The sequence below is a fragment of the Symphalangus syndactylus genome, chromosome 1 (assembly GCF_028878055.3).
Source record: "Symphalangus syndactylus isolate Jambi chromosome 1, NHGRI_mSymSyn1-v2.1_pri, whole genome shotgun sequence".
Taxonomy (NCBI): Eukaryota; Metazoa; Chordata; class Mammalia; order Primates; family Hylobatidae; genus Symphalangus; species Symphalangus syndactylus.
The window spans coordinates 71,419,398-71,443,566 of NC_072423.2; the positions used below are offsets into that span (position 1 = coordinate 71,419,398).

The 24,169-nt window shown below is 38.0% G+C and overlaps 1 protein-coding gene across 30 annotated transcripts in view; it reads right to left on the bottom strand.

The window, feature by feature from the left end:
• The window catches only part of EPB41L3 (erythrocyte membrane protein band 4.1 like 3), a 239,969-nt gene that overhangs the window by 79,187 nt on the left and 136,613 nt on the right, over positions 1–24,169 (bottom strand). For 28 of the 30 annotated variants that reach the window (XM_055237649.2, XM_055237623.2, XM_055237619.2 and 25 more), the window contains 2 exons: positions 18,921–19,114; positions 8,198–8,395 (listed from right to left, as the gene is read on the bottom strand). In XM_055237649.2, the coding sequence (XP_055093624.2) occupies positions 8,198–8,395; positions 18,921–19,103 (381 nt within the window). In that variant the 5' untranslated portion in view covers positions 19,104–19,114. Of the gene's footprint in view, positions 1–8,197; positions 8,396–18,920; positions 19,115–24,169 lie in introns of those variants that run through there. The other 2 variants (XM_055237673.2, XM_055237831.2) reach the window with 1 other exon arrangement.

Sequence of the window (24,169 nt, forward strand, 5' to 3'; positions counted from 1 at the left end):
ATTTTTGTATTTTTAATAGAGACAGGGTTTCACCATGTTGGCCAGGCTGGTCTTGAACTCTTGACCTCGTGATCCACCCGCCTTGGCCTCCCAAAGTGCTGGGATTACAGGCGTGAGCCACCGTGTCTGGCTGACTTTGCATGTTTTAATTCTGTAGTGCAGAGACTTCTGAAACAGAGAGCAGGAGATGTGGGTTCTAGCCTTTCTCTGTGTGCCCTCAGACACACTGTTAGCTTCCCTATGCCTATTTCCTCACCAGTGAAACAAAGCAGGAGAAAAGGTCATTTCCAATGTCCCTTCCAGATATAAAATTGTTCGACTTTATGGTGAAGACAATCTCACACATAAGCTCAAGCCTTTGGCTCATTTGGTCTTCAGTGCCTGGAATGTAACAAGTGCCCAAGCAAAACTTTATATTAAAGTCCCTGCAAAATGAGTACAGCTCTTTGGTATCTTTTGTACACAATGTGGTAACATGTTTTATGGATTAAAATTGTAAAGAAGAAAAGCCAACATGCGTTAAGACAAATAATAATTAAAACCCAAATGATTCACTTTTGTTAAAAAAAATATTTCAGTGCTTATAATGCACAAATTGATCAATGCATTCTAGAAAATGCAAAGATTTTAATGAAGACCAAATGAGGCAAAGGCTTAAGCTTAGATGTGAGATTGTCTCTGCCATACAGTCAAACAGACTTATGTCTGGAAGGGACAATGAAAATAACCTTGTCTTCTACCTCGTTTAACTGGTGAGGAAGTAGGCTCAGACAAGCTAAAGGTGTACCTGATAGAGACTACACCTTAAGGGATTTTTGGAAATTATAAGTACAGGTCTACTTCTAGAAAGAAGTCTGGTAAAGTGCATTGGTAGCAGACAGTCCTGTACTGGGGTCATGGGGCACTAGATAAACCTGTGCAGATGGGAGGCCACTGTAGCCACCCAAGGAGTTGGCTGAAGTCTACCATGCTGGAAAGACTCTTTTCCTGAGGAAGTAAATAAGGAATGCCTTGGACTAAAGTGGGAAGCTTCCTTTTCTCCCTGAGGTTAGAGCTGACTGGGGGCCTGGACTCTGAGGAGTAGAAAGGGTACCATCCTACAGTAGGTGTGAGCTGGTACCTGTCATGCAGGAGCAGAGTGGGCGTCAGGCAGGAAGACATTGGTCAGGAGCTCTACGACTCCTAGGAAGGCCACGTGATGTAGCCGGTGTGCTTTCTGTTATACTGTCTGTCCTTAAAGCCTTTACTCAAGTATGCTATGGGGAATTAGGGAAAGCTTGCTTTATTTCTGAAGAAGCAGTTGAAAGGGGAGCACTGCCATCTGAGCCCAGGGAAAGGTGTCAGTGGCAATTCTGAGTGGCCAAGTCACCATCTCACAGGGCTCTGTGGCACTAAAGCCACACACAGAGTAAGGAAATTTAAAGGACTTCTTCCACAGCACATGGGAACACTTTCGGAAATCATGCTAGGGAAGATTCTGACAGAGGTGAACTTCAAGCAAGTCAACTAGAGATAAAAATATGAAGTATCACGTGAAATCTTAGTCACAGGATGGCGAAAACTAGAAAACTTGGAATATTTTCACGCTTGGAAGACTGCTTTCTGCATTAAACCAGTAAGTCATGTATATCTACTATAGTGTTGTACAAAATCCAGAGATAAGATACTGTCCTCTGAAACCGGCAAGACGATGGAGCAGAGCATTTACCTGTGAGTCCCTCTGCCTGGGCACAGGGAAGGAAAGTCCATTTCATGACATCAGCAACACAAAGTGGCCATAAAACACACTGGAAGCCTGAAGACTTAAAGAAGTTAGGTTTGCACGAAAAGGCAAACCTAGGGCTTCAGACAAGGTTATTCATTCATTCTGATGATGTCAGAATACTAACATTTGGGAAATGAATCCTGTTAGGCCTTCAAACAATGTGACAACTGGGAATAACTGGGAGTTAGCAAAAAGAATGCCTTAGCGGATTTTATCTCACATAGAGCATCGACCACTGAATGCACGTAGGCACTCAAGTTCCAAAGTCACTCAGCTTCCAAAACACAGCCTACAGTATGGTGAAATAGCAAGACTCTTACTGTTTATATCTCTTGATATATACGCTCACATTTTTAATATTTATATTGTTTAGAATATTTATTAGGCCTTGTCTACACTCATGATGGACTATTAAAGTTTATTACTTCTTAAAAATGAAAACCAGGAAAATGGATTTAACAGCTTTAGTAAACAGTCTGTTTTAATCAAACCTTACTGAGACAAATGTCAATACCGTAAGATTTAATGGTAACTATGTAAATGAAACATTGCATGTTAACAGTCCCTGTATGTAACTGTTCTATGGTTGCCCCAAAGAGCTATCACACTAGGAAACAAGGTTAATTAAAGTCCTTCCATCCTCCAGAGTCCTAGAGGCATCATTCTTCAAGCAGGAAATTACTGCTGCTGCTGGATGGGGCCATTTGGTTACAGCACATGATGGATGGTTTGATATAAGTTCTTCAATTGAGCAGAGATCCATGGAGGAGGGTGGCAATGTTATAGGTTAAACTGGAAACTTACGGAGCTACGTGGAATCAAAAGCTCTGTGATTTACGTGTTTGGTGAATGAACAATACTTGTATTGGTTTAAAACAGTCCTTATTTTTATGGTTTACAATTAATATTTCTTGTAATTCAAGAAAAGCAAAAGGTACTCCAGCTTTCTACATTATGGCAATTCTATTTGCTGTCTGGTCAAGCACTTCTAAAGGGGTTGGAAAAAAATTTAATCATGTAACCTATAGAAGTTGGAAGGCTAAGATGTTGAATCCCAATAAGTACAGCATAAAACAGGGTAAGATTTACACAATTAATTGAATCACAGGCAAGACAGAGTATTAGGAAAGTTTTCAAAAGTCCCTTACTGACCAATAGTTAGAAGGTAACAAAAGAATCTTAGAAACGTAGTTCCATAAATTTCCTTATCCTCTCTGGTCCCTTACAAGCATCTCTGGATGGTCTCAAACAATGTTTGTTGGAGTCAAGTTGACCGTTTCTGTACTTCAGATTCCAGGCCTATCCTGGAGGGATCTAAATTGTCCTCAGTTACTGAGCCCATTCCACCACAGGCCACTAGACAAGCTCTAAGTAATCTAGGGGCCAGATTTTTATGTGTTATGGCTGCATTTAAATTGCTCTCATTGATTTGCCCCAATCTGGAGGCAAATCTCTCTCCAATGTGGCCCATTCACTAGCATGTTTCCCTGGAATACTAGCCCAGCATGGATGTACCTGGGTCCTATAAGCAGTAAATTGCCCTCATTACTGAATTGGCAATATTTAGGGGCTAAATAAACTGACTTTCACATGAGGAGAGAAACATGGCAGGGCCCTTTGAGTAACACCTACCACTCTTAGAGTAATGTTCTGGACAACTCCACCAACAGGGCTTCTCAGGGAAACAAACCAAACTGCACCATTAAGCCATTGTGGCTTAAACATTTGATAGATGCAGCAGCAAACCTATCTTACGAAATATGGACTGAAATTTGAGATAAAGCTTGACTTATTTTCCTAAAACAAAATCAGACTAGATTAGAATGGTGCCCAAATAGAGAAAGCAAAGTCCTAATTGGATAGTCACTAGGAATACACTGTACACTAATCAGTGAGACTCCAATCAGTCTGCCTAACATGGAAGCAACAAAATGAAAATAAATGGGATAGAGGACTGTTACCTCCATTGCATGGAACTGAGATATTTTTATTTATTTTCTCTTTTAAAATGTAGTTTGAGAAATAAACATCAACAACAATAACAAACTGGCTGAAGGACATTGTTTGCATTCCCTAACAGTACAACAAGAGGAGAATCACATAGTGATTTTGTTGGCATACATGAAAATCTGGCAGAGTGTAAACATTTCTCAAACATATATATCAAGCTCGCTATAATAAGATCTTTTCTTATATTTCAAATAATCAAGACTGAGTTTGAAAAGAAAGTCTGTCAGCCAGGCGCAGTGGCTCACACCTGTAATCCCAGCACTTTGGGAGGCCGAGGCAGGCGGATCACGAGGTCAGGAGATCAAGACCATCTTGGCTAAAATGGTGAAACCCTGTCTCTACTAAAAATACAAAAAATTAGCCAGGTGTGGTGGCGGGCACCTGTAGTCCCAGCTACTCGGGAGGCTGAGGCAGGAGAATGGCATGAACACAGGAGGCAGAACTTGCAGTGAGCCGAGATCGCACTACTGCACTCCAGCCTGGGCAACAGAGTGAGACTCTGTCTCAAAAAAAAAAAAAAAAAGTCTCTCAAATGGAAAAGCACTGAATGCTACAATGATCTAAGCCAACTGCTACAAGGAAGTTAGAGAAAGCATGATCTGAAAAGGCTAGCATAGAAACATAGGTGGGGAGATGTTGGGGATCAAACAGGCAGTAAGTGTTTAGTCATTGCTCTCAGATAACTGCTCCTTCTATCTTGCTCTCTGGGTCGATGGGTCTCTCCCACTGTAGCCTTTGTGTGCACGTGTGCGTGTGTGTGTGTGTGTGTTGCCAGGGAGTCTTTTACAGGTGACTATAAATTCTCATGTTACCGTCATGGCAGAGTTGAGCCTTAATGATTTTAAGTTGCTATGATGAAGGCATTCCATATGCCATGGAGAAAAACATCACAATTTTATGAAAATAAAATGCTCTTTTTGATGCCTTATTAAATGCAAAAAAAAGTTTCATCTGTTATCATCGCCTTCATTCTTAATTCATCTATAACTACCCGTATTGGAGAGAGGGATCAGGGAAACAATTCTGCCTCTTTCAGTCTGGTTTCTTTGTGTCTGTATGTCTCTTCTGTCCATGAGTGGTAGTAGGAAGGGGCATTGGATGTGATATGATCTGAGGCAGCATCTGAGGAACCAGTGGCTTCCATAATTGCACCTACAGTTTCTATAGGAACCCTCCCACGGCAGTACGTACGTCATCACAAGGTTGACAGCGATCATTAAAGACATTATTTTCCTGTTAACTTACAATCTGACTTCCTATAACTTCTACCTTAGTTTTTCTTTTTATACATAGAATTTATGATAACCCTTCAGCCTCCACCTTTCCAATTAACTGAGAATAGCTTTCCTATCCTCCACTAATCTTATTTTTTCCATATTTAACACATCCTATTTCTCTAACCATTCCTCATATGAAAGCTTCCAGATCATTCACCATCCTATAATTCTCGCTGAATACGCTCAAGTCAAAGTCCATTGTTCATATTATCATTATTAAACAGGGACCATTTATTAAGAATATGCCACATCCCAGAAAGTGTTCAAATAAATTATTTGCTTTAATCTTCTCAACAATGCCTTTTGAGGCAAGTATTTTCACCCTCATCTTTCTGTTGAGGAAACCTAGGTTCAGAAACTTTAAGGAAGTTTCTTGAAACCTCATGGGTTACCATTAGCCCTCCCCAGTCCGGTGGCTTCAGAGCATTTATCGCATGTGATTGAAACAGAGCCCTGAAGGCAGGATCTGTGCAACGCAGGGAACCGGATGGCTCGCTGCCTTCTGCAAACCTAACACTACGCTTCCACGGAAACAGCCTGTGATTACAAAATGGTTTTGACAACTGTAACACACTGTTGGTTCACGATGAGTCTGTAATGAACTTAAAGCTAAAGATGAGTTTAACTCAAGTTGTTACCAAGGCTGACTGCCCCTCTCGCAAACACATTTCCATTTTGTACTTGATCTCTTCTATCAGAGTAAAGTTTTACCTCCACTCCTGCTAAATGTTAGCTTTCCTGCTTTGCTTCAGCGTCCCACACTGTCCATTTCATAATAAAACTGGAGTCTGACACTTGGGGCATCAATCTCTTTAAATAAGCAATATAGGCTTTAAAGCTCTATATTGCTTAAAAAATAATTGTTCAGCTGTGTTTCTGTGCCTTTGTCAAGTCTTTGATACAGATTCAGTTTCAACGAGAGCCAACACTGAAGCACATCTTCCCTGGGCTATGCTTTCCCTTCTCTGTTTACCTAGTATGCCCCGTGTGTAGCTCACCAGCCAAACTTTACTTTCCATTGTTTATATCAAAACACAAGAGCCATTGTAACATGTTTTTTTTCCAACTAGCACCTCATTGCCTCCTTGAGAATCACTCTGCTTGATTTACAATACATTTTTCTCATTCAACCAATCGGTTACAAATTAATCCACTGAACTTTACCATGCCCAAATTTCTCCATCTTCTTCACAAAGATGTCAGCCGTGAACACGTATTTTATGATATCAATGTCTGTGGCGAAAATGAAAAAATTCTACCAGCACAAGTTTTTATATCCCAGAAAAAAGTTACTCTTAAGAATCTGTCAAATGTATAAAAATAATTTATTATAGAGGAAAATAACTGGCCAAGTTTGCTGTGCCACTCAAAATGTTCACAGTGACATTAAAAGAAAGGTAAGTATAAAATAAAAAATTTGTAACCACAGTGATTATCTATAATGAATCTGAAGCACAGACATAAATTAAATTTGACAAAATGTTTAACAATACTTGTACCTCGGTCAGCCCTAAGGCATTATCCTCTCTATGTGAAACACTATAAACTTTCTTCTAGACTCTTGGAAGACTCTGATAGCTAGGACTCGAAGACTGACAGTTTACCGTATTTATTCCATTACATAAATGCAATCAGTAGAAAGACTCTCTCTTGACTTGGATCAATTTTTCCAGAAAATGCATCTACACTGAAAAAATACAGTATTTCTCAAGGTTACAAAAGTTCCGTAAGTTTCATAGTAAAACCCAGCTAGAAGTATATTACTGGAGCTGCCTATTTCCAGAATTCAGATCTAGATGAGTAATTGGACATGTTGGTCTAAGAAATTAAACAAAATCAAAGCCAGAAAAAGGCAAGAAATAGTTTTGTGCATGGTCCTTGGAGGTTCCTGCAGCGGCTCATCAACGTTTATAAGGATACTGGATGACTAAATTTTCTATAAATTGGTATACAACAGACTAAATAATTTTTGATGTAAGACTTTATTTTCAAAAACCATATAGACTTTTTTCTATCTTCCTGCAATCTGTAACAATTTAGTAACCTACCTCTCATCCCCATCCTAAATGAATTCAGTCTGAAATGGATTTGAATCTTCTGTTCCAAGAAAAGCACTGGGTGCATGAGTGCATTATATAAAACATAACAGGAATGATATGGGGGTTGGGAGACAGAGGAAGCAGAGCAAATGGGAACATGGGAAACAAGGTGGGCTTGGTATTAGCTGTCATGAGGGATGAGGAAGAGAAATATGTGAGGACACACACGTGCGCACTGCCTGTGCTGCCTGGGACAGAGTCTCAGCACAAGCCTGAGGAAAGGGTGGACTGTGAAAGCACGGCAAATGAAGGGGGAGAGGGGCTGGCTTGGAGATGTGTGTGACACCCTGCCCTCTTTATGACAAGGGCAGGAGCTGGAGGCAGGAAGAATGAGCTCTTTGAATGAAGACATCACATCTGAAACCTTGCTAAAAGTGAAAGCCATTCCATCTTGGGGCACACACAGACCTGCTCGTAGAGCCTGAATTCATGCCCTGCGTGAATTCTCCCTGACACTCAGAGAACTCAACAATCAGCTGTCTCTGCAGTTCCAGACAGGTTGTGTTCTCAACTGCTAATTTGGTCTTGACAAACATCTCTGACAAAAGGCATTCAACTGCCCTTTCTCTGAGAGGAATCTGTTTTCTTTACAAAGAAAAACAAAGGGTATACCCTTTTACACTGAAACTGCAATGCCCACCACAATGTGCCTTTTAAAAATTACTCATTCTCCAAGCAAGAAAAGGTCATGGACATTTTCAAATTATCCCACCACCCCTATGTACAGAATTTGTAAGTTTTCTACCAAGTTACAAGTGACATGGCTATAAATTATGCAAAAAAGGATAAAATTCATGTAAATAATAGCTCATAGTCAGGATATTAAAGTCTATTTTTAAAGCTTTCAAATTTTTTTTTGTTCCTACCATATTGTTGGAGATTTTATCTTTTAAAAAATATAAGATCACAGTTTACTTTTGATTGTAACATTTTGGGACATTATACATATTTTTAATCTGATCCCCTGTTAGCATCTTGTATATTTTATACCAACATTCCCCAGCTCTCAATATCTAGGACAGAAAAGTCTTAAGACACACACTTACCTCTACATCACAGGTATATTCTGATCCATCTAGAAGTATCACTTTGCACTGCATGCTTTTAGGCTTTTTGACAATCTTTAATGGAGACCGAGATAGTTTACTGCTAGATGATTTCTGGGAAAGTTTATCGTCTTCTAGTTGCTGATATTCGAGCTGTTTTGCAGCCCTGGCAGCAAACTCCTGTTCCTTGTCAGTGACCTGTGAAGAGCAAACAATCAACAGTTTTCATTGCAAGATGGGAAATAAATATTGCATTGCTCATGCAATAGCACAAAACTGCTTTCTATTTCATAGAGGAGAGGTACTGAATTAGGATATTAGGAATAAATATAAATATACAGATATTTATAATATTTGCCTGAATACTGTTTGCCATTTAAATGTATCAATAAGGCCTTATTTCATTTTAACTCCAGGATTTACTTTAGAACTACTGAGTTAGCAAATGCTATCAAGATTTCAATAAGCAAACAATGAATAATTGACTCCTGACTTTTTAAAAAGGATTGGATAGTATAGGCCTCTAAAATATACTGTTTAGATTTCATCTTATATGTTCTATTTTCTTAATTCACCAGATCCTTCTATACTCTACAACTTGTTATATAACTGCCTCATCCCTACATATACAAGATATCTGATAAACTCTAAGGCCTGGAGAGCTTCAAGTATTAATCTTTTCAGTACTTTTACAACTGTTAAAATGTTTAATTTAGCTCTCAATCCAATGAAGTCAGCAGAACTGAAATTCATCACAAAGTAATCCCCTATGTCTGCTTCCCTTCACTGTAATGAACCAGTGTAAGAACATATCAAATCTGTCCAATAGCTTTAATCTGCTTTCAAACCATAACAGACTAGTCCAGGCTAGATATAAAACTGCAGAGAACATTTTAAGTAACAGTAACATTCTCCTGTATACCAATCCCTTTGGAAATGTGTGCACAGATCTCTAACTATTCTCTCTGTACATCCATCTTCTACCTATTAAATGGCCACCAATGGTAGTACTGCAAATTCGATCCTTGGGCTGTGCCACCACTGCCACTAGTCTGCAAATATGTGCTGACAGTCCAAAGGAAGATATGCACCAGAATTCTGTTTAGGGCTTTGAAATAAGCATGGAATTTCCTCTCCCGTGAACATACTATCAGCCCTTACTTTTCATGGGCTCGAAAAGTCAAAACAATATTGATGGTTTTAATTTTTCTATTAGCCTCTACATTTTTATAACACTAATATAATTACAAAAGTATTTGGGTGTATTTATTTTGGGTTTTAGGTACAGATTTCTGCTTTATTTTCATTTTCTATCTTGTTTTCCATCCAAAAGATTGCTAATACAGTACTCCCCTCCAATTCTATCTTGCCCAGGATTTTAAGGCAAAGTCTTGAGAACTTCTCAAGAATTGGAAAAGACCAATCTGCTGAGCTTATGAAAAGAAAGCAACAAAAAACTGAATAACCAATTCTAAAGGCCAAAACAGTTGAGAAGGCAAGTTTTAGCTAAAAAAAAAAAAAAAGTAAATAAACTAAAGAAAACCTGCTCTGGCAACTCAGTCTTACTTTTTTAATCACTGTCTTTCTACAGCAAAGTATTAAAATAGTAAGTGCAAGAAAATCATAAAATTGTCATTAATTTTGGCCTTGAGGTAATTGACAGAGAAGTTTGGTTACTTTGGTATTGTATATCAACAACAATAACATATTAAGTGCTTTATAACTTACACAAATTATGTACATTTAAGTTTTATTTTTGTCTCTTCATAGGCAAAGGTCATTAGAAGCTATTAATACATTTTTATTTAAATTTTACCTGAAATCAACATTTTCTATGTAACAGGGAAGATACAATTTCACTTTTCCTTTACTAAAATATCTGTATGAGAATAAGCTTCTGGGTTACTTTAAATGTCAATTCCAGAGGCATCTTAAGGCATCAAGATTCAAAGGATAGGCATTGTTTCTGGGAACACTGGAAACAGGAACCCATCACTGAGGCCCTTACATACATTTTTTAAAAAAACTTTAAGAACTCAAAAATAGCAGACTAAGTACCTCAAATGAAATGTCAGTCATAGTCATATGATGCGTTCTAATTTTAAATATCGGATTTTAGCTAATCCTCAATCTCTTTTAATCCTCACAGCTCTATGGTATGGGTATTATTACCCTCATTTGCATATAAGGAGAGAGAGACATGGGAGCCTAAGAAACTTTCTTGAGGCATAAATTCAATGGATTTGAATGGAATTCAAATCCAGCCAAACCCATGTTCTAATCATTACTATGTACCAAAATCAGCTTCATTTTACCTCCAACAGTTAGCTTCCTAGCCTGAATCAAAGAATTTTGTGGAAGAATCTCAGAAATTATCTTTTCTGAACTCTTCATTTTGTAGATGAAGTGAGGCTTGGGGACTTGAGTGAGTTCTCTGAAGATGGTAAAACAATGACTAGAAGAGACAGGACTCCAAGGTCTCTGCCTTTTGCAGCCAGTCATCTCTCCCTCTTAGTGTCATTTCTCTTGTTTTGTATCTGACTGCAGAAGATAAAGAAAGTATATTTAATCATGTCTAGGTATAGATATTCATACTTTTCTATAATTATCTCCCATTTTCATGTTATTTCATTTCAGAGTAAAGAGGAAAGAATGAAGAAAAAGCAAACATTTACTTTAGTAATTTTAAATGTTTGCAGATTAAAAAAAAAAAATAAACAAAAAGAAAGCCAAACACTATCATCATCATTCCTCCACAAAAAGAAAAGGTAAAAGAAAACCATGATGGCTACAACAGTTCCTTAGTTTTGTCTACTAAGCTGGGATGGGATCTCCTCGCTCTCCATCACAAAGCATCTGCGATGAGACAGAGCAGCTATTTATAGAGTGAAAATAATTGTTATTTATTAATATTGTTTAAAGCAGAGCTTGAGACATTCATTTTAAAATGGTGGCACAGAAGCAAGCTGGTTTCCCTCCTCCCATCCCTCCACAGAAAACCTAAAACAAATATACAGCACAAGATTTTCACCAGCAACAACCAGGAACTCAAACATGAGGACAAGACAGATCCTGAGGCCACACAGAAGTAGAAAAACTCCATGCAGATGGTGTAAGAATTGGACTTCCGTAGTCATGATGCCCCTCCCCTTGATTCTGCCTGGCAATAAAAGTGCAGAAAATCTTCCCCCAACTTACAGAAAAATGATACTGGAAAAGCGAGACTGAGGTGGCCAACCAGCTTTCCCACCTTCCTGGGATTCCCTGCAGGAGACCTGTCTTTGCTTTAACCCATGGGAAGGAAGTGATGTGACTGCCTGAAGGGAGAAATATCCCCGAGGACAGGCAGAGAAAAAGCCGGGAGATGGGACCACCAGCCCCAGTCCTGGACACTCTGCTCTGTAACTTGGCCAAAGGAGACACTGAATCAGAGTGGCTGTTCAGCAGCACCACGCTGGAGAAGGCACATTCCACAGATCCCTTGGGCACAAACTCCTAGTCAGCCATCCCACATTGCCAGGATAATCCCTTTGGGACCTCCCTCATTCAGGACAAGCAGCACTCCCATCGCTTACGAGAGCCAAGGTGATCTGGGCTTAAAGGCCACCTAGGGCCAAAGAGGTGGCAGAGGCCTAGTGGTAAAAAATTTCTAAGCAAACATATCCAATAAAAAATAAAACAAGCCAGACAGAGAAAACTGCAATTAAAAACTAATCCTGCCATACAAAGACACAGACACCCACCCACAAGAAACAATAGCAAACAGGAAACTATGTCCTCCCCAAAAAGACAAGGGAAAATCCAGCCCTACAAGATGGCGATTTGTGAGCTAAGAATTCAAAATACCAATTTTAAGGAAACTCATGAGCTCAAGATAAAAATGAAAAGCAATTCAGAAATGTATCAGATAAATTTGATGAAGAGATTGAAATACTTTTAAGAAATCAAACAGAAATCTCAGAACTGAGAAATACATTTGGTAAACTGAAGAACTCATTAGAGGTTCTTAGCAGAATGAACAAAGCAGAGGAAAGATTCAGTGAGCTCAAAGACCAGCTATTTGAAAAGACACAGAGAAAAAAGAAAAAAGAACAAAAAGGAACAGAGTGCATACAAAGTACAGAAAATTACCTCAAAAGACCAAACCTAAGAATTATTGGTATTCAGGAGGCAGCTCAGCAAGAGCAAAGGGTAGAAAGCATATTCAAAGAAATAAACACAGGAAACTTTCCAAAACTCGTGAAAGATATAAATATTCAAGTACAAGAAAGTCTGAGAACATCACACAGATTCAACCTAAATAAGAATATCACAAAGCAATAAACTCTCAAAGCTTAAGAACAAAGAGAGAACCCTAAAAGAAGCAAGAGAAAAAGAAACAAATAACATGTAAAGGAGCTCCAAACTGCCTAGTAACAGAATTCTCAACAGAAAACCCACACAGGCCAGGAAAAAGTGGAATGACATTTTTAAAGTGCTCAAAGAAAAAAACTGTCATCTAAGAATATCGCATCCAGCAAAATTATCATTCAAATACAAAGAAGAGATCAAATCTTTCCCAAAAGAACAAAAGCAGAGAGAATTCACCACCACCAGACCCATCTTAAAAGAAATGCTAAAGAGAGTTCTTCAATCTGAAATTAAAAAACACTCATGTGCAAAAAATAAAAATAAACCTTTCAATGTATCAAACACAGTGGTAAAATCAAGTACATGGATAAACCCAGAATACTCTATTACTGTACTTACTGTACTTGCAGTGTACAATGTACTACTACTACTACCACAATCATAACTCTAGTATGAAGCCCAAAAGACAACCTATCAAAAACAATAATACCTACAGCAACCTGTGAAGAGATAGGTAATATTAAAATATGCAAATTGAGACAACTAAGTCAAAATGTAATGGGGATGGAGTTAAAGTATAGAATTGGTGTGTGTGTGTGTGTGTGTGTGCGTGCATGTGTGTATGTGTGGGTTTTTTTAGCCTTTGTTTCTGTTTTTAAACTTGTGATCTAAGATAAGTTGTCATTTGTTTAAAATAACTTGCTATATCTATAAGATGTTTTTGGCAAGCCTCATGGTAACCACAACACAAAAACCTATAATAGATCCACTAAAAATAAAAAGCAACATATTAAAACACACTACCAGAGAAAATCACTTAGCCACAAAGGAAAACCATGTAAAAAAGAACAAGAGGAGTTTCAACCAGAAACAGGCAGCAAAACAGCAGTAATAAGTCCTTATCAATAACACTGAATGTAAATGGTCTCAATTCTCCAATTAAAAGGCCTAAAGAAGGTAAATGGATATAAAAACAAGAACCAACTATACGTTACCTTCAAGAAATTAAGTTCACCCACACAGACGGAAAGTAAAAAGGTGGAAAAAAAAACATTCTATACAACTAGAAGCCAAAATAGAACAGATGTAGCTATACTTATATGAGACAGACTAACAAATCTAAGACTAAAATGAGAAAAAGCAGGTCACTACATAATGATAAAGGGGACAATTCAGCAAGAAGATACAACAATTATAAATATCTACGCACCTAACACCAGAGTTCCCAAGTATATAAAACACTAGTAAAGTGTTTTACTTTTAAAGGGAGAAACAGGCTGCAGTACAATAATGGTAGGGGACTTCAACACTTCACTCTCAGTAATGGACAGAATATCCAGACAGAAAATCAACAAAGAAACAGTGGAGTTAAACTACACACTAGATCTAACAGGCCTAACCAACATTTACACAACATTTCACCCAACTGCTGTAGAATACATTCTTTTCATCAGCACATGGAACATTGTCCAGAACAGACCATGTCTTAGGCTATAAAACAAGTCCAAACAAACTCAAAAAAAGAAAAACCAGAAAAAAAATCATATCAAGTATCTTTCCTGACCACAATGGAATAAAACTAGAAATCAGTAAGAAGAACCTCAGAAAACACACAAACACATGGAAGTTAAACAACATGCCCTGAATGACCAATAAGTCAGTGAAGAAACTAAGAAGTTAAAAAAAATTATCAAAACACAAGTGAAAATATAAATACAAGATAAAAAATCTGTGGGATATAACAAAAGCAGTACTAAGAGAGAAGTGGAAAGCAATAAATGTCTATATCAAAAAAGTAAAAGGCCTTCAAATAAATAACTCAATGATGCACCTCAAGGAACTAGAAAAGCAGGAATGAACCAAACCCCAAATTAGGAAAAAAAGAAATGATGATGATCAGAGCAGAAATAAACGAAATTGAGACCAAAAAAAATACAGAAGATCAAGAAAACAATGAGTTGGTTTTTTGAACAGATAAACAAAATAGACAAACCTTTAGCTAGACTAAGAAAAAGAGAGAAAATCCAAATAAATAAAATCAGACATGAAAAAGGAGACATAGCAACTGGGACCTAAGAAATATGAAGACTTATTAGCGACTATTATGAACAACTATATGGCAACAGATTGGAAAACCCAGAAGAAACGGATAAATTTCTAGACACATACAACTCACCAAGAATGAACTATGAAGAAACAGAAAACCTCAACAAAATAGTCATGAGTAATGAGATCAAAGCTATAATAAAAAGTCTTCTATCAAAAAAAGCCCAGGACCTGAAAGCTTCATTTGAATTCTATCAAACATGTAAAGAAAACTAATACTGATCCTACTCAAACTCTTCAAAAAAAAAATTGAAGGGGAGGGAATACTTCCAAACTCATACTACAAGGCCAATATTACTCTGATACCAAAAGCAGACAAAGATACAACAAAAACAAAAACTACAGGCCAATATCACTGATGAACATTGATGCAAAAATCCTCAGTGAAATACTAGCAAACCGAATTCAACAATACATTAAAAAAGGGACTGAAAAGATCATTCACCATGATTAAATGTGATTCATCCTAGGGATGCAGATGGTTAAACATATGCAAATCAATAAACACGATACATCACATTAACAGAATCAAGAACAAGGACCATATGATTATTTCAATAGATGTCAAAAAAGCATTTGATAAAATTCAACAAGCCTTTATGACTAAAATTCCTCATCAAAATCAGTATAGAAGAACATACCCCGAAATAATACATGCCATATATGGAAAACCCAAATTAGCATTGTATTGAATTGCGAAAAACTGAAGGCCTTTCCTCTAAGGACTAGAACAAGTAAAGGATGCCCACTTTCAGTAATATACAACATAATACTGGAAGTCCTGGCTGGCGCAACTGGGCAAAAGAAAGAAATAAGGGGCATCCAAACTGAAAAGGAAGAAGTCAACTTAGCCTTGTTCACAGAAGACATAATCTTATACCTAGAAAACCCTAGAGACTCCACCAAAAAACTGTGAGAACTGATAGGTGAATTCAGTGAAATTGCAGAATTTATCAACATACAAAAATCAGTAGTGTTTAAATTTGTCAATGGTGAACTATCTGAAAAAGATATCAAGAAGCAATCCTATTTACAACAGCTACAAAATATAAAATACCTAGGAAGCAATCTAACCAAAGAAGTGAAAGATCAATATAAGGAAAACTATAAAACTCTGATGAAAGAAATTGAAGAGAATACAAAAAATGGAAAGATATTCCATGCTCATGGATTAGAAGACTTAATACTGTTAAAATGGCAATACTACCCAAAGTAATTTACAAATTCAAAGGAATCCCTAACAAAATACCTATGACACTCTTCACAGAATTAGAAAAAATGTCCTCAAATTTACATGGAACTACAAAAGACCCTGAATAGCCAAAGTCATCCTGACTAAAAAGAACAAAGCTGGAGATATCATACTACCTGACTTCAAAATTTACTACAAAGCTATAATAATCAAAACAGCATGGTACTGGCATAAAAATAGATACATAAACCAATGGAACAGAATAGAGAATCTAGATATAAATCCTCACATACAGCCAACTCATCTTTGACAAAGGTGCCAACAACATTCAACAGGGAACAGTCTTTTCAGTAAAGAGTGTAGGGAAAACTGGATAACTATATGAGACCAATGAAATTAGACCCCTATTTCTCACCATCCACAGAAATCAAATCAAAATGGATTAAAGAATTAAAAATGTAAGACCTGTAACTATGAAACCACTAGAAGAAAACACTGGGGAAATGCTCCAGGAGACTGGTCTGAGCAAAGTTTTTTTGTGTATAAGACTTCAAAAGCACAGGCAATCAAAACAAAAATAGACAAATGGGATTCCATCCAGCCAAAAAACTACTGTACCACAAAGGAAAAAATTAACAAAGAGCCTACAGGATAGTAGAAAAAATTTGCAAACTGTCTACCTGACAAGGGATTATTAACTACAATATCTAAGGAACCCGAACAACTCAATAGCAAGAGAAATGAGATTTAAAAATTGACAAAAGATCTGAACAGATATTTCTCAAAAGAAGACATACAAATGGCCAACAGGTATATGAAAAAATGCTCAATATCACTAATTATCAGAGAAATGCAAATCAAGACCACAATTGAGATATCATCTCACCCCAGTTAAAATGGCATATATCAAAAAGACAGGCAGTAATAGATGCTGGCAAGGATGTGAGGAAAGGAGAATCCTCATAAACGGCTAGTGGAAATGTAAATTAGTACAGCCACTGTGAAAAACAGTATAGAGGTTCCTCAAAAACTGAAAATAGAACTATCAAATGATCCAGCAATTCCATTACTGGATATATGTCCAAAAGAAAGGAAATCAATATATAGAAAAGCCATCTGCACTCCGGTGTTTACTGTAGCACTATTCACAGCAGCCAAAATATGAAATCAACCTAAGTGCCCATCAACAGAAGAATGAATTTTTAGAAAGTGGTATATATACACAATGGAATATTATTCAGCCATAAAAAAGGAATGAAATCTTGTCATCTGCACCAACACAGATGGAACTACAGGCTGTTACATTAAGTGAAATAAGCCAAGCACCAAAAGACAAATACTGCATCTTCTCACTCATATGTGGGGGCTAAAATGGGATCTCATGAAGATGGGGAGTAGAATGGTGATTACCTGAGGCTGGGAAGGATAGGGAGAATGGTAGGGAGGAGGAGTGATGAAGGAAATTTTTTTTTAAAATATACATATATATAATATAAAAAATATATTTTTATATAAAAATATAAATGTACTTATTACCACTGAACTGTACACTTTAAAAAGATGGTAAGTTTTATCTGTACATTTTACCTCAAATTTTTTTTTTTTGAGACAGAGTCTTGCTCTGTTGCCCAGTCTGGAGTGCAGTGGTGTAATCTCGGCTCACTGAAACTTCCACCTCCCAGGTTCAAGTGATCCTCATGCCTCAGCCTGCCGAATAGCTGGGATTACAGACGTGCACCACCACACTCAGCTAATTTTTGTATTGGGCCAAGCTGTCTCAAACTCCTGACCTCAGGTGATCCGCCCTCCTTGGTCTCCCAAAAGTCCTGGGATTACAGGCATGAGCCACTGAGCCCGGCCTCAAATTTTTAATAAGTATAAAATTGAAAAAAAAGGCAAATCTGCAAATACTCTAGGTAAAGAAATAAAACAATCAGGTTGCAAATATATAGTTTAATGCTGTGACTTCCAAAGATTTTCACTAATATGCTGATTATATCTCTTATCTCAACATCTTAGAATTTCTAGTTTGAAACACTTCTGACATATAAGAGGTCAATCACTTGTGGGGACTCCAGATTGCTCTACCACATACAAATAGGCACTCTAAAACATTTTGATTCCAAGTTTGAAGTTTTAAGACAAAAGATATTTAAATATGGACTTATTCAAGGCCTGCATGTAAACCATACTTTAAAACTTTTAAAAGAAATGCATTATTCCTGACTACTCAAATATGTACAGGGAAAAGAGTTGAAAATATAGAAGTGTATAGGGAGGTAAAGACCTACCTGAAGAGCCACTAAAAAACCAGGGAATACTATGCAGCCATAGAAAAGGATGAGTTCATGTCCTTTTCAGGACATGGATGGAAACCATCATTCTTAGCAAATTAACACAGGAACAGAAAAGCAAACACTGCATGTTCTCACTCATAAGTGGGAGTCGAACAATGAGAACACATGGACATAGGGAGGGGAACATCACACACTGGGGCCTGTCTGGGACTGGGGGGCTAGGGGAGGTATAGCATTAGGAAAAATACCTAATGTAGATGACGGATTGATGGGTGCAGCAAACCACCATGGCACGTGTATATCTATGTAACAAACCTGCACGTTCTGCACATGTGTCCCAGAGCTTAAAGTATAATAATAATGATGATGATAATAATAATAATAAAAGCAGATCTGCAATATTAGGGCCAGGGTGACGCCTGGGGAAATGCAAACTCACTCTAGCCCTTAGGCTTGAAAGAAAAAGCAACCACAAGCATAATTAAAGCTGTCAGTTTGGTGTCTATCTTTCCTCTAAATCCAGATAGGACCAATAATCTCCAGTCTGGACTTCAGTGAGTTTCAGTGTTTTAATTAAAAGAAGGAGTTACCAGGCAAGGTTGTGGAATGTCATTCACTGAAAGCCTTAAAATAGCATACATTTTCATCTGCCTGGGGCTAGAAGGGGAACAGCAGATGACCCCTCAGAGCTGCCTCTAGGGCTAAGAGACCGAGGTTAAAGCCGATCCTGGAGCAGCTCAGCAAACACCGCGTCATTAGTTTTCTGGCCTGGGCTCACCTCCCTCCGCACCGGGGTGCTGTGCGCTGCAGCGGCGGCGAACTGCTCCAGGGCCTGCTGCTGCTCCTCGCTGGGTGGCTCCTGCACGGGCGCCCCCGCGCGCCCCTGCGCCCCCGCCGCCTCCTGGGGCTCGGCCTCCTGGTCCGGCTTGGATTCCGAGTCTGATCCAGATTCGGTCGTCATGGTTGATTGTTCTGCAAGCAGAAAAAAGGGAAGATCAGGTCACTCCGTGCAACTACCTTCCCTCTGCAAGAAAACTAGGATGCTCACCATGAATGGCTCAAGAGAACCACAAGGAGAGAGGTAGATGATACCAAACCCCATCCTATTCCGCACACCCGACAGATGACTTGTCAACTTCACCACTGAGATGGGTGCCCACCAGGGACTCAAAACTAACATTTATCTAGGAGGAAAGGTTGATCTGTAATGATCACAAGCTTTATTCCTATTAGATTTTTGCCACAACAGATTGTTAGATGACATTAAAGAAATGTCATAATAATTAAATATCTTACATTCAATTAAAAAATCTGCTGTATCACCTGCATATATATTTCAATCCCTTGGAAGGATGATTTAATAATGGAAGCAGACATTCTTTCTCATTTCCCTCCCCCTTCCTATCTCTACACAGGGGCCCTCTCAACCCCCCAAATCTACAGATACTTCAAGGAACAAATGCCTTTCCCATGTGATTTCTCTTAATCCAGTTATCCCTCTTTAAGTTAGCAACTGAGCTACAACAGCAGCTTCTTCAGGGACTCGGGATCTATCCCACTGGCCATAGCTGCAGGGGCACAGGCAAGATCACCTCTCCTTCCCTCCCAAGTTAATTCTCATCTTCTTCCTGGCTTCCCTCTATTTCCCTTGAGTGTTCAAAGGTAAATTTATCTCATATCTCATAGGGAACTCAAACAACAGATCTTAATATATAATAATCTGCTGATACATCCTTTAAAAAGACCTTCTAAAATCTGAACATCTTCCCAAAGATTGCAAGTCGTTTCAGGATTTCGTGCCTCAGTTTCCACATGTGCCAAATGAGGACACTGAACATGATAATACCTAAATAACTTATTTCTTGCTATTACATTTTTCTCCTACTAACAAGATATGCCACTATGTTTTTAAAGCAGATTTTTGCTCTAAGCAGCAAGAGAGCTGCTATTATGCCAAGTAGATCCCATGTCATTTTAAGCAATTTCTTACCTTAGGTATATGGAGTAAGTATCTCAAGTACAAATATGTCATTATTGTCATATAATTTCCCTTCCTAACTCTAATTTTATAGTAAAAATATGAGCAAAGGACTAGTGCAGTGCTTTAAGCAAATTATATAATTGGTATAATATAGAATTGTGCAAAAATAAAACTAATAACTCTTAGTTCCTATCTTCACAATATATATAAAAATATGTTTAATAATTTGAAGAAGAAGGGAGCATCACAAATACCAATCTAGGTTATAAACTAAATGCTATATCTGTGTTTTCTATTTAGGGTTACTTTCACAATCACCAGATATTCTTTCTGTTGAATAAAAGAGACATATCAATTTGGCATGTGCTTAGTTGCCCAAAGCATATGTAAATATCAAGTCCAAATACAGAGAAAGGTAGTGATGCAAATAAAATGAACAGACTTTCTTGTTTCCTGTTATAATACATTTTATATTTTCAGGCAAATCTTAAAAGTAAATATTATATTCTCTTTTGTATGCTTATCCTGGAAAGTGGCATAAATATACAGAGAAAACAGTGGAAGAGGCGGAAAGGTTGTGGAGCGCTGCAGAATTTAGAGCTTCTGATCAAACTCCATCTTTTGGAAGGGAAAGGATTAGCTTTAACAGTCAATTCAACCCACCAAACACTAAGTACCAAATATAAGCCAAGCACTGCCTGTGGTTTAGAATCAGAGACTCATCTGTTGTAACCATTACTCCCCATCTCAAGGAGCTCCTAGTCTGTGCCGGAAATATGCTCTCTGGAATCCATTTTCTTCATCTTCTTTTGGTAACTAAGCTTTCAAATTTTGCAGGTGCCCCTTCACCCAGCCTGAGGCTACAATGAGCTGTGGCTGTGGATTAAGACTGGACCAAGGAGACAACAGAAGAAAAATGCACTCAATGTTTAGGTCATCTTCATAAAGACAAAGCCACTTGCCCTAGATTGCCCTTTCCCACTGGCTGGATGTGCAGGTCTTAAACCCAGTCCTGGACATGTCACATTCAGGGGAATGACAGAGCCACCCCTTCCAGCATGGGTCTCTGGATGACCTCATGGACCACGACCCACCTACTCTGGACTGTGACGTGAGGCAGAAATCAACAACTTTAGCTTGTGTTCATTTGCTCAGGAAATTGCTCATTCTATTTCCTGAGCAAATGAATATCCCATGATTTTAGTGTTATCAGCCTAGTCGGGAAACCATTTTGCATCTGCTTTTGTCTTAAATCCAGGACCATCTCCAAAGCAGGGAGCCAGCAGTACACAAGCTAAATAAAAATGTAAAATGGATAGAGCCCAACAACCACCTACCAACTATCTAAAGAATAAAATAATGTACCATTACCATCTATGCCTATACCATATAATACCTTACCTGTTGTATATCACACAATTCACAGCAGCTCATACCTCAAAATCATCTACTATGCCCTTGTCATATATTTCCTAGGTATATTAATTTTCCAGCACTATAGGCATAACATAATAAATGCAAATCGTTGCTGTTTTGGCCAATTTTAATAAAATAAAACTCTCCAGGCTACTGAGAGATAAAGTAATAAAACTTTAAAATGTACGTCTTTTTAATGCTGGAATCTCACTAGAATCAATATCTAATTCCACATTTCTCAAAGGACATAAGCTCTTATTATTCCTACAAATAAACCAGTATGGATGGCCTAGATCAGCAAATTCTATTTCAAAACTTGTTTCCTCTTCCCCACCCATATACCAGTGTAAGCAAGCAATAACCTGATTTTTAATGGCAAACTATTATCAACATCTAAATACAATATGTCTGGCTGGGCGCAGTGGCTCACACCTGTAATCCCAGCACTTTGGGAGGCCGAGGCGGACAGATCACTTGAGGTAAGGAGTTCAGGACCAGCCTCAACAACATGGTGAAACCCTGTCTCTACTAAAAATACAAAAATTAACCAGGTGTGGTGGTGCTTGCCTGTAATCCTAGCTACTAGGGAGGCTGAGGCACAAGAATTGCTTGAACCTAGGAGGCAGAAGTTGCAGTGAGCCGAGATTGCATCACTGCACTCCAGCCTGGGTGACACAGGGAGACTCTGTCTCAAAAAAATAAATACAATACAATACAATATGTCTAACTTTAACTCGTTATTTTAATAAGTTTATAGTGTGCTCCTTCACTCTTAAACCCAAATGCCAAAACATTTCTTTTAAACTAGAGTTTCAAGATATTTACATTGCTTTGGTTCTTCTTTTTCTTATACTCATTCCTTGTTTTCTAGGATGGTGCTGCCATTTAAAATCACAGCTTTCGCTTTCCAACTAACTAAAGACTATTGTTTTCCAAGGTTCCCTTCTCTTCTGATAGGTTCACTTTGCACCAAACTATCTGCCAATTATTTGGGTTACTGGAAGCAAACATCATCACTTGAAATCCCAAACAGAAAGTGATACAAAATGTATTTATGCTTAGTTTTGACTGAAACTGTCTTTTCCTTATACTAAATTTACCTTACAATTGTGTTTTGCTCAGGCTTTAAAGGTTTGGAGTCCTAGAAACTCCAAATCCTAAAAGCTGGGGTAAGGACATTCATAAGTATGCTAGGCAGATGGCAAGAGGAGTCCTTAATTTTTTTTAAAGAAACGTAAATCACATTTCAATATCCCTCTCTCAGGAATATATTTATTAAATGAACGCCAAAAGAAATGGTAATGAGCTTCAAAGGATGCATGTGCAGGTGTGAATGAAATCATCTTCACAATCCCCAATCTAATTCACCTATAAAAAGACGGTCATTGCCATGAATTTTGGGCTTTGTTCCTTTTCAGCTCTAATTTTTTATTCCATAGAAACAAGAAAAAAAAGTCAGTTAATCCTCATCTTTTCCACTGTCAGAAGTGTCAGCTCTAAAATCTCCATCTCCTAACTAAATGACTACTAAATTAGTTTCTGTATTCAAATTTACCTACCTCTCTTGCTGACATAAAAATTCAGTGGCATTTTATGAAAAGACACAAACTAAAGATTTAGTGAAGGAAAATGCTTAATACAAATTTCTGTCATTTATGTGTAAGACAGGATTCCTACAGAATAACAAAGCATTTCATAAAAGAAAACCTCTTCATACCATTTACCTAACGAGGATATAGGACTCAAATGGACAAACTTTTTAACATCAACCTTTTTTCTTTTATATTTCAAGTGTAAATTTATAGGAGAAGTGCGTCTTACTTAAGTATTTGTGACTATAGAGTACTATCCACCAGTCTGCTAAAAACCATCAGTTGCTAGCAAGCTAGAAGACAGTAATATTCTTTGGCCCTTCTACTGAATTTTTTCTATTTGCATGAAAAAAAAAAATGCCCTAGTATCATCCATCCAAAAAGAAAATCCCCAAAAAGAAACCAAAACAACCTGCTGTTGGTCTCACATTCCACTCTCCTACTCCCTCTAGTAGGGCCCTACCTCTCTACTTTTCTGCGGTGCCAAGCTTCTGGAAGGAATTTTCTTCTCATGCTGTCACCACATCCTCCCACTCACTCACCCTTCAGTATATTCCTCATAATTCTAGTAACTTCGCTAAGGTGACCATGACCTCCCCACAAGCCAATCAATCCTAGGTGGCGTCCCTCCTCATCTTTCAGTTCCTCCAGGTTTGACACCCTCTTGGTTTCCTTCTATCTTTTCTGGCTACTATTCCTCATTTCCACTTGTCTCTGCATATCCCATTTCTCATATTCTATTTCTAAACTTCACAATTCTTTACAAATCCATCTCACTCTTTAAATTCTCTTTCTTGGAGAGCTCATCCACTTCATTTCAAATATGATGATAATTCCAAATTTTGTGACCTCTCGCTGAGCTTCAGATCCATAAATACAACTCTTCTTCTCACTTCTTTACCTGGATATCTCAGAAGCACCTAAAACCAAACATTTTTCCAACCAAACCTTTGATCTCTACACCACCCCCTGCCTGCTGCCAACCCCCCAATCTGCTTGACTCCTGTCCTCCCCATTGCAGCAGGTGGCCTCCATCTG